General features: G+C 42.0%; 1 protein-coding gene across 1 annotated transcript in view; it reads right to left on the bottom strand.

The window, feature by feature from the left end:
- The window catches only part of LOC133979945 (lissencephaly-1 homolog), a 41,884-nt gene extending 24,654 nt beyond the window's left edge, over positions 1-17,230 (bottom strand). Inside the window, exons 1-2 of the mRNA XM_062418487.1 lie at positions 17,087-17,230; positions 9,063-9,368 (exon numbers count right to left, since the gene is read on the bottom strand). Of these exons, the coding sequence (XP_062274471.1) occupies positions 9,063-9,094 (32 nt within the window). The 5' untranslated portion in view covers positions 9,095-9,368; positions 17,087-17,230. The remainder of the gene's footprint in view (positions 1-9,062; positions 9,369-17,086) is intronic.
- Positions 17,231-17,401: the final 171 nt, after the last annotated feature.

The raw sequence follows: 17,401 nt of genomic DNA, 5'->3' as shown, positions 1-17,401 counted from the left end.
CAGCCGTCCACCACGACTGACAGTGACATCACTTCCTCCTAATTCCTGCCTCATAATCGTACACACTTTCACTTTAGAGCTGAACAGCCTCCTCTGATAGAGCCTCCACCTCTCCTCGGACGTCAGCACATTCTGTCCAGATAATAAAAATGTTTTACTGACTAAAAAACTGACGTCAGCTTTTTGAGATGTTCTGTTCGGATACGTCAGGCACATCTGAAGTACTGGAAAAACAGAACAAGCTCTACCTAATATTGGTCGGGCCGTTCTGTTTCAATAGTTATTTGATTATCATCATTTCAAACCAGTGTTTTGTGATTTATTTATTTTTTTTTAGCTTGAACGACATTTTAATTCAGTAAGTATAATGAACATTGTCTCTGTAACAGTAAACTCTGTTCTAACAAATGAACAAACTCTGCTAAGAAAGTATTTCTTCTAAAATACCATATTATAAACAAACTTACTATTAAGACAATTGAAAAATGTTTGGCAATGTCAATTTTTAACTTTATACTGACACAAACACCAGTTCAACACCAACAAGCAAAACATAAACAATTATTTACGGTACCGATTGATGGATTAATAATCTTTTTTTCGAAAATATGTGAAAAATAATGACTAAAAAGGTTAATCAGCAGTTCCTAAAACCAAGACTGATGTCATCTGAGTGCTTACAATATCAAAAACTTGATGTCTGGGTTGAATTTATTTTTAAGTCTGAATCTTATACACTCCAGTAGTCTCCTCTCAAAGCATCAATTAGGAGACATATTGTTCTCATGTCTTTCCTGCGAAACATTAAAGAATAAAGCTTAACCAACCAACCAACAGACACATCTGGATACCCAAACACTGCATTCATGTTTTGTTATGTTTTAAATACTAACCATCACTGTGCCCGCTGCACTCTCATTAGCTACAGCCATGTTGTAATGTCTTTAATAAATCTGACAGGAAGGTGGTTTATGTTCCAGTTGGTTCATTTGGTACAACACATAGAGCATAAACAGGATATCGTGTCCTCATGTGACCTGACCGAGGACACCTCCATTCATGCCATTGCAATATCCGTCACCACATTCATCCTTTCAGTTCTTGCGCTCTCCATATGAAGCCGTCTTAGTATGAGCTGGAGACCTCCGATATTTCTAGCCAGCAGCAGCTTGAGCTAGTCACCATGGTGATGATGACATGCTCGATGTTGCATTTTGTATTCAAAACACCAGACTGGTGACGTCGTTCCCCTCCGACATACCAGAGGGCGACAGCGCCTCTCCGACAGCGCTGCAGGTTAGCTAGCAGTTCACCTCCCTCAACGGCGTGCATGCAAAGCCTCTAAGTGGGTACAGAGAACCGTTGCCATGGGTTACCGGTTACACTTCCTACCTGCTGAGAGGTCCAATTTAATAGCTGAGGGTTCTGTCTGCCCATGAGTGTAGTGGTAATGATCCAAAGTACGAGGGCATCATCTACTAGAGGCCAGTATGCCTATAAATGGCGGGTGTTCAAGCAAAGTTGTCAGGACTGAAATGTTTTTCAGGTGTTATTTGGCAGCAACAGTATATTTACCTGTCATGTTGGCTTTGATGGAGTGACGCCAGGCACTAATCCTCTTGCCATGCATTTCTTAAAGGAAGTCCACCAGCTGAGGCCTGTGGTTAAATCCAGCGTCCCCTCATGGGATTTGGCTTTGGTGCTTGAGGCTCTTTGTGAGCCTCCATTTGAGTCCATTGAGTCTGCAAATATGAAATTCCTTTTATACAAAACTGCACTGCTTTTCACTTTGACCGCAAAGCAGGTGGGCAACCTTTCTGCTTTACCTGTGTATCCCTCTTGTACTCAGTTCATTTTAGATGGTTACACTGCACCAAAACGTGTGTATTTGCCTCAGATCATCCTTGCAGACTATAGTGTCTTTTGAGCTCTCAAGCTTTTGTCCCCCTCCTTTTGTATCAGAGGAGCAGACGAGGTTGCATTCCTTGAGTCCATACTACGCTCCTTCATAGACCACACCCAGAGTGTGCGTTTATGTGACCAATTGTTTGTCTGTTTTGCTAATCCGGTCAGGGGAAAGCCCCATTTAAACAGCAGCTTTCTCACTGAATTGTGGAGGCTATCAAACTAGCTTACAACAGCAGAGGTCTCGTGTTGCCTCACGGTGTGAGGGCACATTCAGCCAGGGGCATCGCAGCATTGGGGGCTTTGCAGGCCTCAATAGGTCACGACAGATCATCTGCCTTAAAGGCAGGAATAGAGGTTTCTTCAGTCAGGTCACGCGTGGGCTGGATATCCAGTACTATGTGTTGTACCTCATTCCTCTTGAGGGAACTGTGTCGTATCTGTCCACAAACCTTAAAAAAAAAAAATAAAGAGTAGCTCGAGAAGAAGTATGGACCTGTTCAATCTTTCAAAACTGCTGATAAATGTTTAATATGAAGAAGCTGAAATCACTTTGAAAGGTCCCTCGGCACATATAGAATTCACTGTCATATGGATTATATCAGAGGCGTAGATCATTTTTATGAGCAGATTAAGCACATGCTTCGTGTTGTCCTGTTGGACAAAAACTTGACCAACCCTTGATGATTTTGTGGTGGCTGTGATTGTGCATTAAAAGCTGACAGAGGTGTGTAGATGATCAACACAGCGGACGATGAAAGGCTAGAGCAGAGTGGTGATGTAACATGGCTAAGTATAAATATTCAAGTAGCAGGGTCACCGACTATCTGACAGTGAATGATAATATTACTTGACAAAAAAATTTTTTTTTTGATTTGAATGATTTGACAATCCTTATATTCAGCTAAAGACAGTTGTTAATAATATTAAGTGTTGGACTGAGTGGCCTTCTGGGCTAAAGCACAGCTAAATCCTACAACACACGCAGCTTTACTGAGAAAAGTTGCTGTTTTTTTTTTTCTTCTTTCATGTCAGGTGTCAGGTCATGCGTGAACAGGAGTCACAATTACAAAGCTCCCTCTGAATTCTCCCTTTCAAGACCTAATGAAACTCCTGGGACCTAGTTTGTAGCTTTGGTACAAACAAAAGCTCTGCAATTTACCCGAGTTAAGCATTCGCCTGGAGAACTGGTGGGGTGAGACTTTTTTAACAACTGGAAGGACCACGAAATGTCAGAGCTATTACTCAATCAAATGACGGGCAGGATGGCCGAAACTCCACACTGACATTTGACATAAAGTAAACCACCGCTTCTGCTGAAAGGTTTGATGAAAGAAATTGACAAGAGACAAAGTCAGAGCACAGAGTGAGTCAAGAGAAGCAGCTGGCAGGTAGCGAGCTAAGAAAGTTGAGTTAAGCTTATTCCTTCGTTTTAGCAGCTGAGCGCTGAATAGCTGATAACTTCTTAGAGACCAGAAACATTCCTCTAAAATCATATGACAGGATTACATAATTGTTCGCATACACTAGGATCTCCATGCAAACTGTAACCAATCTACTATTTCTATTGCTTGACTGATTAAGATGAGCCACAGGCTTCGATTAATGGAGACATGAAGCACAGCACAGATTAACCAGAAAATTCATCATTTAAGGGAAAAGAATATTGAGGTAGAAAATCATCCATAAAAGTTTGATTCGTCACAAAAAGCCTCTTAGAAAATTGATTATCATAATGTAGTTAATTTCGATGAGAAATGGATAGATTGCCTGCTTTCATATATAAAGTTGAGAGCAATGGAGTGAGGATTAACCCTTAAACCAGGGAAGAACTTCAAAAGGGGGAACTCCCTCCAAGTGAGCTCCACAGATGAGGAAAGGTCCGATCCAGGAGTTTTCCTGTTAAATCCAATCTTAATAAAACAGCTACAATGTCCTCTATTATAAAAAAAAGTGCATGTATGTGCACACAGGAGAGTTTCAGATCAAAAAATATAACTAGACTGAAAGCCCAGCAGTCTGGTACACACCAAAACACACAAAGAAGTCATTTTTTTTTAAAATAATGGGTGTATAACATGCACACGTTTTATGACTCACAGTGATGATGCAACTTTTTGACCTAAGCTGAAGTGAAAACTTTAACGAGTTATGAGTACTTTCTCGAACACCACAAGGCAAGTATAATTCATTCTTGGATAAACAAAAGGATAACAAGGATAGACAGAGCACAGACTGAGACGAGACGTCACATTTTTCATAGAAAGGAGTAGTTTAGATTTTTTTGTTAACTACATAATATTCCTACTCTGGTTGTATTATGTCATTGTGAGCAGTGCTGAAAATGAGACGGGCTACTTTTTTATGAACGTAATGTTACATACAACAACATGAACAGGATGATTGTAATGAAGAACATATGAAACTGATCTAAAATTAAATGAGTGGAAGCAATGTAAAACAAAAAAAGTGGATGATAGTGAAAAGAACGAAAACTGACGAATGAGGATGAAGGTGAACAAGGCACGTAGTCAGAGCTGCAACAAAAGATTATTCATGTAAACATTATCCTTTTCATTATTGGATTATTGTTTAGTTTATAAACTATTAAAAAAAATTGGAAAAACTGTAAAGGTAACATCTTGAAATATCTTGTTTTGCTCAAGCAACAATCCCAAAGATATTTAGTTTATAATGACAGAAAATAGAGAAAAGCTGAAAATCCTCACAGGTAAAAAACTGGAACCAGAGGAGTTTGAGTTGGATTTTGCTTGGAAAAAAGTGGCTGACACTATTAATCAATTATTAAAATTGTTGCAGATTATTTTTCTGTTATCTGACCAATCGATTAATCGACTAATCATTTCAGCTCTACTGTCAGATACGCCGGTGGAAACTCAAGTGTTCAATGTTTGCATGTTTCTACACCAGCCCTCTGCATAAAAATAACAATCTGTTATTACAGGGACAGTGAATGATTGACGCGTGATGATCCAACACACACAGACTATTAACATGCCAATCCATCTGTGTGTCAGTCCCCGGGCAAAGACCTGATCCATGCTGCTGATGGACCCCCCGCAGATCCAGCCAGCCATGCTCAGTACAATGAGCACCAAAAAAACCCACCATGCAATACAAACTCTGTGTGTGTGTGCATGTGTGTGTGTGTGAATCAGCCATCAGAGCAATAATAGAAAGGAGGTAAAGCCTTTGTCTTTAACTCACTGACACTTAAAACTAACAGCACTACTTCAAAAAGAGGTTTACGCAAAGGTCAGCAGATTTAACAACATACAGAATCAATATCAACGTGTGTTTTTGTAGGCACAGCAATAATTTCACTCATAGGAAAACCCTGACTACTCTCATCCTGAACAAGACCAACGTGAGCTCGACCACGATGGTTTGAGTTTTTCTATACAAGCTTTTAACATGGTGGGTTCAGTTCCCCTTCTTGTAGACGGTGTTATTCAACCAGGAATGACCAACCAGAAATACTCATCAGGTGCAACTGCTCTGTGTTTTTAAAACTGCGGGGTTTTTCATACATGCATTTATCAGTGGTGGCCCACCACATATTGATTTTTCTATTTTTGGAGTATCTCTATCTCTGTGTGAATAGCAGGATGTTAGACACTTGGTACAGGAGGTGTTGGCATGCACCTTTAATTTTGTTTTTTGGTCCGCCATTAAATCCAAAGAAGAAGAAGAAGAAGGATTTTTGCGTTTGCCTGCAGAGAAGACAGCTGGCCAAATGCTATTAATTTACTGTATTCTTAAACATTGAGACTTAAGTGGTTACTTAGAGCAACAGCTAATAGCACGAGCTAATCGGGCTAACAGCTCACTGCAGGATAATTCATTCATTCTGTAATTAATACGTCCAAAAGTACTTAATAATGAAAATATCTGCAGTGGAGCCACACGCTGGATCACTGGGAGGTGGGACAGTAGCCAGGACGTTAGGACACGTAAACACCACATCTCAGCGACCACATTTGCTCGAGGGCGCAGGTGGATGAAGGGAACACTGCTAATTTGTAAAAGAAATATTAGCGGAAAAGTAAATGTTCATATGAACAGTTTAGTACAAATGAAGATGAGAGCGCTTTCTCTAAACTGCAGTCTTTCACTGAACCTAGTTTGAGTCACCTCTATGTCTGATTGGCATAGGTCCTGGCATTTAATCTGTTATGTCATCACATTCACAGCCAGGGGACGAAGGAAAAAAGCACAAAAAAAGAAAAAGAAAAAAATCACATGAAGCTGAAGACACAGAGGCGACTGAGTGGAATTTCTTTGTGAAGCAAAGAGAAAGTTAAAAGAAAAAGAAAAAAAGCGAAGGCCCATCTGCACACGGGTGCCTCCAGGTCTTTCAGGGGAGCAGATAGTTTGTGTTCTGCGTCTATTTTTACTCCACGCCAGCAGGGATGAGTCCCCTGACCCTGCAAAGAAACACAAACGCGCTTTTCATTGGCCACGCTCACAAAAATAGAGTTGTTGTGAAGATGCTGCGCAATCACAGCATCTGACTGCTTTGCTGACAAAATTGCATCAGTTTAAAAAGGGACAAATAATATTTCTCTTGTTAGACACACCGGGCTAATACGACGTGAATGCGTCCGACGTCAAAGCGCGGGTCAACATCCATTAGAAACGAGAAAAATGAAAAATAAGCAACCTTTACTGGTCTATTTTGCCATTTATATGCTTTATCTATTACTATATATAAAATAAAACAATCTTATTCTTCCTGACGACACTCAAAGTAAAGTTAGTGCAGCTCTGACAGACTCTGTGCAGTTTATTCATCAAGTTTCACAAGTATCAGCTTTAAAATGTGAGACGTGAGCACAGGAGGCCTCAACGCAATGGGAACATCTATTTGTTTGCTGCCTGCTGCATGAGTAAACAAGCCTCTGACAAAGAAAGAAGGGGGCCGGATGAAAAATTAGCGTGAATAGCAGACAGTCAAGCGGTCACTGTTCCCATTGCACCCTCTGCTATATCGCCCGACTCAAAATGGGCTGCCGCTGGGCGTCAAACTAGCTTTTTGAAAAGAAGGAAACCTCCGAGATCTCTTATAGTCCATAAACTGAATGTGAGCACCAACTGAGCCGAGTGACATCTCCGACGGCAGGAATGCTACAGATGCTTGAACGCGGCTCAAGTGGTGCGATGGTGGCACAGCAGTTTCCTGTTGAGCTGTGGGGCCACAGACTTGTGCAACAGAGGAGAAAAGAGGGGTGAGAGGAGGGGGCCGTGGGGGGTCCCGGTAGCTTCCTGTGAATAGCAAATAGCTAATGAAAGATTAGCATTCCAATGGAGATCCCCATACCAACAGACCCCGCCTACAGTGCTAATCTAAAAAACACAGAAACACTGTTGGGAATGCCGAGAGCCTTGTCATGAGAAAGTTCGCATTTCTCAGTGACGGTGCGAGACGGACACAAACATCTAAATAAGCTCAACAGCGTTTTTAAAATATGTACGTTTAAATGTGTGTCAGGAACGGAGGGAAGTTCTTAAAGACTGAAGCTCGACGAGATCATCTCATCTCCTTCTCATGACCTTGTATCTCACATCGAGCTGCCTGAACTTTTTTATCCTACACCTCAGGGGTTAATTACCGAGCCCACAGACTGAGCAGAGCCAAATTACACCCCTCACCCCCCCGTTATCACAGTCTCACTTATCCCACTTGTTCGGCACAGGCTGCAGAGCACATGTGCAGACATTTCTTTGTCTGTTTTGCCACTTCAGAGACGATTCAACATACGCTGCGACTAGAGGCAGTTAGGACACAGGAGACCTCTGTTTATTCTCTCGCCTCTGTGTTGTGGCAAATGTAGCACTCTAAGCTTCTCCTTAGGTCACAAAAAGGCAAATGTTGAATACTGAACATTTTCAGGGCAGGCCGTGTAGGTTGAGGATCAATACATTTGTGCTGCGGACCTCAGGGGAGCTCAGGAACTCATTGATTCTTCCTGAGGGGCACCAAGGAGAAAAATAACAAAATTTCCTCATTTAAACGGATTCTAGTAATCAATACACATCCTTGTCTGGAAGCGAACAGATTGTCTACTATCATTAAAAAAAACAAATGTTGCTTTTTGGGCTTTCAAAACAAAGTATTAGTGCTTTTGGGAGTAGTCTCTTTTTGCTTGGGCACAAATACACATAGTACAGCTCGGTGGAGCCACCAGGCCCACGTAACGATCATCCATCAAGCTCTTTGATACTCTTAATTGGCGCTCATGTCACTGGGCAGCTTTAAGAAACATCTGATTCAGATCAGCAGGATAGCAGCTCGCCTCGTTCGGCTCCTCCTATTTGATTTGATGAGTCAGGACGACACGGGCTGCCGCACTATGCCAGCAAAAAAAAAAAGTAAGGAAACACAAGCTGAAAAGAAGAGTTGAGATCACATGGCCTTAACTTACTGAGAGGTTAATCGTGGGGTTCCCCGGTTTAAAGTGCTGATCATCAAACACTTTTGGCCTTTATTACATATTGCTGCTCATCTCCATCTAACCTTCTTTTCCTGTCATCTTTCTATGATCGACTCTGGGATAAAAAGGAATAAAAGATCCAACAAATACCAATAAGAAAATGTTAGTGTGGACAGCAGCTAAGGCATTATCTCTATAATTAGGATGAATAAGAAATGACTGACTTACAAGACTCAACTATAAATTAGCCAAACATCAGCCTGCTGCCACTGGTATACCATTACTTGCTAGAATCCACATTTTTATTTTAGCCTTAAAAATGAAATATTATCCTTCTAGAAATATTTTAATGTCTAGAAGACTAGCATAAAATCACAAATCTGAATGAATCTCCCCTTCTTAAAAAAACACTGTCATGACCATTTCGAGAAAAGCACCTGAACTTGGTTCATTCCTGGAGCGCTGCACAGTAACATCAGAACAATGTGGTTGTGCTGAGCAGCTGTGCAAACAATCTGTGTTAGTGTGAGAAGGTGAATCTGAACTTTGAAGACAGAAATCACATGACGCAGCAGCAAAGGATGTTTTTGAATGTCTGGCCAGGTGCAGCCGCTCTGTATGAATGCATACATCTTCAATCTCTAACGTCTTTACATCTCAAACTCAAAGCCACGTGCTATGAAAGGTGTTTTGACAACTTACAGTTCATCTCGTTGCCGTTGTGACAGCACCATGGTGATGGGGCAGTGTGGGCGGGGCCGGGAGGGATCAGTCGGTTAAAGGTGAATCTTGTGCAGCTGCTGCGCTCTCCTCGGTTGGGAGATGAGCTGTGCTGATCCAAGCAACACGGGCGAGGATGAACTGTGTACTCCAATGGCGCGCAGTTTTGTCCAGACAGAGACTCAGACTGAGAGGGGAACTCAGGAATCTGCCCCCCAACCGGCTGACTCCAGGGACGAGAGAAGTGGAGAGCCTGCAGACCAGTCACCAGTCAAGTCTACACTGCATCTAGAGTGGAGAAAGAAAGAGAGAGGGTAAAGTCAACATTAGGTATGCATGACAGATAACATGAGGAGTGGGTGGGGACGAAAATGTTTATAGGCCAGAGGAGCGTTGCAATGATGCCTGCAGCAGTTTATATGCAGATAAAATGGCTGAAGAATCTGTCAACAATGGAAAATGTAACAAGCGGGAAACAACACAGCTGTATTTTCTATCAGAGAGAGAATCTGACTCCCATAGCGAAGCTTTGACAGCAAATGTCCTGCAAATGAAGACACAGCGTAAACCCATCCATCCGACATTTCATTAAAACCACCTACTTTCCATAAAAGCACTCCTTCATTTGCTTCTCAGCTCCGCTCCTCCTATCTACCTTCATGATCTGCCCGTCATGTCACCCGTCTGCTATGAAAGCTCTGGTCTGCTCCTGCTGCAAATTCCTTTCTCCGTGTACATACAAGAGCTGACCCACATTCTCCGAGCAACGTCCTTCTCCTCCCAGGTTGCCAACAGAGAAGAAAAACAGGACACAGCCGAGTGGGCTCGAATAACGGCTGTGCTCTGGGTTTAAACTCTTTCTGACATTGTCATATCTGTATTTTTTAGGCTTTTTAAACATGTGTGAATTAAAATGGACATGTGCACTTGTATGCAAACCTCAAATAAAATATTTCCTGACCCCATCTTCTCATTATGACACCTCCTCAAGAGCTGACTGGCCTGGTGTTGGCCCAATGAAATCACTGTGAATGTTTGAGTACTGGTGTGAAAATCAATTTACAGTCAGAGTATTGAACAACAAATGTCAACAAAATGCAATACGGCTAACAATGATGATTTTTACACCGCATTGTAGTCTTTACCAAAGCAGGTACCCACAAGAATACAGACTGTGAGCCACAGTAAGCCTCTTAGTCTACTGGGAGCAGGCCAACTAAATCTCTGCCAGACCAGTAAACAAAAGTACAAACAAAGCCAATTTACCTCGTCGTGGACACCTGCAACAAAACTGACTGGACACAAGAACAGGAGACAAAAGTGGTGACTGAAACAACGCCTCCATTCATTAATCACTGGGTAATAGACTGTAGTTTACTCTATAGTGAGCATTCAACTGAGAGTTCAACACTTATGAGTCATTAGCATTTTGAATCATCACTTACTGGACAGTCTTTCATACAATGAGACATAATGCACTGTGGGATTATTAGCATGAGTCGTATTAATGCCATGGACACTGTACTGTGCATGACTTTAGTGAATCTGACATAAATAAGGTGCACTATATACTAAAGGGGGGGGGGGGTGATTTCGGTCACATCTTAACATGCTAGGCTTGAAATTTGCTGTAAGGGAGACACAGTGATGCATCTGGAGTAAGAAGGAGGACTAGGAACTCCCCAAGAAGCTGCAGAGAAGGAAAATTCAGGACAAACTTTACCAGTAAGGAAAATATTTGCTTGCACACAAACAGCTCAGCAGTTTATAGGCCTGGTTTGTATATTCAAAACATGAAAGTGGCAGATCTAATCCTCCTACTGAATTAAAGTAAAATAAACTCTAGTGTTTGCCTATTTGCATACTTGACACTTTGACACTGTCCAACCGAGAGCAACCTGACACGGCTGACAGCGGACTACTGGACCCTGATGTCACCGCCTGACAGTGGTCCAAATGTCCGTGGCTGTGTGTGGATTACAGCACGCTCGGGGTTTTCTGGCTGTTGCCCAACAACACCGACACGGTTCAGGGTCACAGCGGCGTGGTGGCACAATAAGGCCACGGCACACACAAACACACACAAGCTAAAAATGGCTCAGTCTTTAACCGCACAAACAATAGATCCGTGCGCCCGCTACATCAACCTGAACAACTGCCATCGAGTGTGAAACGGGGGCATCTAACCACACAGTATCAATACTTCCCTCTGTGCTGTTGGCGGCTCTGCAGTCATCGCTGTGCGTACCCGTTAAAGTGTGAGGCTCCCCTCTCTGCATATCTCATTTGTGGCTGCAGTATTGAGCAAAATGTTTGCATGTACATATAATCAGGCTTATTGGCTTTGCACGAAATATGGTCGTTTGTTGATGGAAGTGGGAACGGGCCGCAGCCGCTATGTGTCTATAAATCTGCCTGCTGACGCTTCTTCTTCCTCCCATTGATTCTCTTGTCTTTGTGTCGCAGCAGGAACTGTGCAATAAAAAAAGGGCCCATTACAGAAACAGCGCCGGCCGCTTTGAGAGATGTTTAATTTCCTGATGAGTCCTCGCAGGTTATTTGTTGTTAAGATGCCATTTAAAAACAAAATGAATAATAGAAATTAAAGAGAGCAATAACCAGATGCCAAGTCAAAACTGTACCGAACCACGCCCACTGAATCACTGTCTGTGCACACATTATCTGTTTATATGTAGACAAGCACGTGAACTGTTCCAACACATGTAAAAGAAGCTGAGTTTGAGTCTCAACACTAAAATTAAACCATGTAACTATATTTTAAAACCATGTTAGGAACCATCTGGTTAATGTGTCAGCAAATCTACTACAGGTCATGTTACATCACTGAAGCTGATCATATATCTACACTTCAGGCAGCTAGCCAAGTAACATATCAACACCACAATACATTTACATCACCCCTCAGCCACATATGACAGCGAGGTATGTAAACAACATTGTTGGTAATCAACACTTCCACGTCTGCAAACATAATAACACACCGCAGTGGTATGCAGCGCTGGAGGGGGAAAATAAAAACACTGGAGTCTAAATCGAACTACGAGTGTAAAACTGAGTCCAAGCAGCTCAACAGAATATGTACAATGATAGCAGTGTTGACGACGCTGATGGTTACCACATCACTATCGCCTCTGATTTATGATCATAAGCTCAGGCTTCTCCGCTGACCTCACAACGTCATCTCACGCAGCTGGAATCTGGAGAGCCTTGATTTTCTGTCGCTGACTTCACCTAAAAGTCTCCCAACGCCAGGGAAATCACATTATAGTCATATTTTAACACACATGGAGCAAATACTGGAGCAACATGCTAAAGCAAACTTGCTTAAAAAATATGAATGAAAGTAAATGGTAAAGGGCGGCTGTGTTTCAGGCTGCTGTTCATAACATGCAGAGTCACTGTTAGGTAACATGAGTCTTTACGAGGTGACAAAGCTCAACTGAAGCTGAACATAAAACAGACACAAAAGTCTTCTGCTCAGTGACTGACACAGTTTTGAATTTGGTGAAGGAAAACTACCCCAGTGAAAAAGTTGGTTTATTCTTCTGCGATTCATATTTTATGTTTTTAAAATATAAGCCTGCATCTTCTTGATGTTATTAAAGACAGTGTAGAACTGTGTAAAACCCTTTTCAAGAGTTTCAGCAACTCAGATTTTCAACTTTGCGTCGTCACTTTAAAAAATCTGCTTCATAATTATCACTGGGGTCGACAACAGCTCCAAACTGACTCACGATATGAAGCTCCCATTTTTAGATTGTTTCATTAGTTGCTTGTTTTGATACGTCAGGAAAAAACTTGCCACGTGATCTAAACACAGCATAGCCAAGATATTTTACTATCCAACTTCATTCAAGTAGATTAGTAAACATCGTTTAATGAGCTGAAATGGACTGCTGCAGAGTTGAGATTTTATTAGACAGCTTAACTTTGACACACACACACACACACACACACACACACACACACACACACACACACACACACACACACACACACACACACACACACACACACACACACACACACACACACACACACACACACACACACACACACACACACACAGTCTCAGTGTCTTGCCCAAAGCTACTTCAACCTGCAGACAGGAAGAGCAGGGGATCGAACAGCTGACCTTCTGACTAAAGTGGACGATCCCCAGGCCAAAGCCGCCCCCTCACATCATGATTGAGACACATTTCTAGCATCAACATTTCTCCGTGAGGACACAGTAACTTCCACTGCTATGGAAACATGAATAATTCAGTACACAGCTCTCATTTAGAAATATATTCATCACAAATTGTCTAGAGATTGTTAAAAAAACAAAACAAAACAGATAATAAGAAAGAAAAAAAAAGAAATCTGAACTGTGAGAACAACAGGACAGAAAGGCTGAATCGTCTGTAAATCATCTGCAGCTTCTGTGAATCTCTCTTCTTTGGTAACGCTCTCTGACAGAGATGATCTCAGTAGTTGATCACTAACTGATAATGAAACCCAGCGTAAGTCTGGCTCAGCTTTCCATCTGAGGCCGTTACAACCTGCAAGGTGCCAGCGTCCGTTATGAGGGTTGGTACAACTCAGCCAACCCTCATTAAAACACAAAGCAAAGTAACATAATGTTTTTTTCTTCAGTGGCTAATAAAAGGACAGGGAGAGTGCATTAGCACACCAAAGCAGCAACACTACATTATCACACACTGTGAAAAAACCTCATTCACTAGAAAATGCATGTTGCTAATTTAATTGCTGGGCCATTATCCTACCAGAAGAGGCCTCTGATGAAGGGGTCTGATTAGGAGGTCAACATCCCCCAAAAACACACACACACACACAGGAAGCTCACATGCAGCAACGACGACAACCAACCCAAACACACAGGCAGAAACAACCCCATCAACACACGTTAACTTCCCCGATTCATACATGTTTTAATTGGCTGTAAAGTGCGAGCGAAGTTCGACTTGGCAGCCGTCAGCTGCTTGTTCAGCTCTGGCATATTTGAACCTCACCGAGGCATTTTCGCTTCAATGCCAGCAAGTTACTGGTTGAAATTAAAATTAGCTCTAAATTTGGACTTGACAACCATGTGTGCTGACTCTATCAGTTGTTGTTGACATACTGGAGAAAGTCTGAAGCGTGTTCAAATAAAACCGTTCAGTCGTCACACACACAGTTTGGCAACCATTATAACTGGTTGTTAAAAATTGTATTCAGCAGCCTCCAGAGCTCATTACAAGAGGTAGATTCATGCCAACGCTGTCAAATGTTTCCTCAAAATTTACATAAAGCGTTAATTCAAACACAATGTCAGAGCAGTCAGTGGTGGGCTGACAGGCAGTCGCTGTTGGCAGCAAGTCATAAACGACCAGTCAGCGAGCTGATGGGAAGGCTGTGAGTAAGGTCAACCTCTGTGGCGCCGTCACCTCGTGGACGAAGAGGAATACAGAAATTTGTCCTTCAGCCTGCCCACAGTCACAAATACAAACGGCCTCTCACTCTCTTCATAGTCTGTTGACACAGAATAAATAAGAAGCATCTTCAGCAAAACTGTAAATCCTGCTCCTGTCTGTCTTTAATTTTACACCAACTACATCAGAGAGGAGCACACTACTCTACGATTGTTGAACAGGCAACAAGTGACAGCACAGCAGCACTCGCGAATGGCTGAAGCATCTCCATTTGCTAGCATGACTGTACAAATGGTGTTCCTGTGTTTTTATTGCTGACGGCCATGAATAGAGCCTGGCTGCGGGAATGCACTTATTCAAAATCAACCTCAGATAAAAACTCGAGACTGACTAAGAAAGCTTTCAAGTCTAACCAGCTGACCACAGTCACTGGGAGTGAAATGAGGCATGTCAGAAAACAGAGCTGCTGTTCTTAACGTGGATTCCCCCTCAAGAAGTCCAACACTGATAAACGTCTAACAATGTACAGTGTCAGTCGGCTTCATGCACTGTGCATTGTAGTTTGAACTTAGAGCCATTTCAACATCATGCTCAGTCTGTAGCTCTGGCCTTTATGACATGCTGTCATAGATTACATTATACTTCCTGTAGTTTTTCAAGTTTAGAAAAAACACCAAAGCATTCACATAAAAAAATACACAAATTCATAAAAACACAAGAGAATCGACTTACTTTGAGGAACAACTGTGAGGACGGAGCGTTACTAAGTAAATAATATTGGATAAAAGGGTTGATAAAGACATACACTAATCTTCAAATAACAGAGTGAGCCATTTAGCAAACTAACTCCACCTAAACTGAAAGGAAAACCAAGGAGTCACCACACTTTGATCGCCCACAGGTGGCCAGATGTTAATCATCTACTACTTAAAATGGCATAAAGGCATCAGTGCTACATGAGTATACTCAATTTAATCATTTATAGAAAAAAAGGCACAACTGTCTAATAATACACACTCTTACCTGAGAGGAGAGCAGGCGGGTCAAAACACTAAGGATATTGCCTTGTTGATCACTGTTTTCAAAAATAAACACCTTAATCAATATCCAATGGATCCAGATGATCAGCTGCAGCACAGTCCTTACAGGCGTGGCTGAGAGATCGTAAAACCAGCCAATGATCCTTGGCTTTATTTTTTTAATCAATGCTATAAATCTAAAATCAAGGTGCTGCTTCCCAAAAAGAAAAAAGAAACTACATCTAAAAGAGAGGATTCAAAACACAACGATGAACAAGCTTTCATCCCTCGGTGTGAGCCCTCCTCCATCCACAAATTCCTCTATTGCTCAATCATGGATCCACACAAAAAAAACAGAGAGAGAAAACGTGTAAAGGCACACAAACAAGGCAGACACACACACATGAATCATCAGGAAAACGCAATTCATACAAAACGGGTGGCTTCCGATGATGTGCTCCACCCTGATTTTCTCACACCGAGCCAACAAACCCGCATAAAGCAGAGAGGCAAGTTGCAGGAGGGATGATTGATGAGAGAGAGAGAGAGAGAGAGAGAGAGAGAGAGAGAGAGAGAGAGAGAGAGAGAGAGAGAGAGAGAGAGAGAGAGAGAGGAGGGGGGATTCAGCTGAGCATGGTGGGGAGGGACACACACACACACACGGCATGTCATGTTAAAAATAAAATAGGCTTGTTTGTAGTTCAATAGCAATAATAACAATAATCTGCATGACAAATCATACAAAAGCAAAGCAGATGACGAAAATCCTCCTAGCACGCCCTTTTTTTTGCAGATGATGTGAGCCTGCGTCGATTTAACAATACAAACCAAATAAACCACAATTATCCACACACACACACACACACACACACACACACACACACACACACACACACACACACACACACACACACACACACACACACACACATTACATCAGATGTCAGCAGTGCCATCATGTTGAGACTGAGACACACACACACATATATTTGCAGTGGTTTCAACACTTAACATTGCGATTGCACCACACTATGCTAATTATTACTTGTTATTATATTACCAAACGCTAATTATTGGGGGGGATTGGACACCAAATGCAACTATAATGTAATGTTATGCATGACCGTTGACTAGTTTAATGGTGTTTATATGCAGCTATCATCAGCTAAATGTTGGGCTAAAGTTAATGTTAGCTCAAGTTAGCAACTCAGAAAGTTAGCCACTATCCTCTCCCCTCTCTCTCTCTCTCAATATAAACCACAGGTTCATTGTAAGCGTTTTTAAAACTTCACACAGCGACAATTAACTTTAGCAAAAGGTCAAACTCAACATTAATTGTTTTGTATTTTTTTTAACTCCACTGACAACAAGGTACCTGCTGTTGCTCCAGTCCAGTCCAAGCGGCCTATCCGCCATTTTGAGACATATAAAAAAAAAAAAAAGGAGGTGCACAAATTCACAGCCACATCGTCATTTTTCAGATTCCTTCGACCTTCCTCTCTCTCTCTTTTCACCGGCTTCATGATTAAAAAACACGCAATATAATACTCACTTCTGTTGTTTCAGCTTCGGGGAGGAATCCTCAGCAGTCTGTTGGTGGTAACATGGACCCAGCAGGGCGTGAAATCTCCGCTCCTAAACTATGATCTTGTGTGTGCTGTGCTGTGGAGGTAAAACTGTGTGGCAGTCTTGTCTCTTTTTTTTTTTTTTTTGCGTCGCCTACTGCATTCGCCTTCAGTTGGGAGCGCGCACGGTGCTCGCGTTCACAGAGACTGAAGGGACTGGAGCGCGCACGTCCTTGACAGCACATTAAAAAAAGGAAAATACAAACACCATGGTTGTTTTTAACGATTAACCTAAACTTACA

The sequence above is a fragment of the Scomber scombrus genome, chromosome 5, assembly GCF_963691925.1.
Source record: "Scomber scombrus chromosome 5, fScoSco1.1, whole genome shotgun sequence".
Lineage (NCBI taxonomy): Eukaryota > Metazoa > Chordata > Actinopteri > Scombriformes > Scombridae > Scomber > Scomber scombrus.
This window is presented reverse-complemented; position numbering and strand designations above follow the sequence as displayed.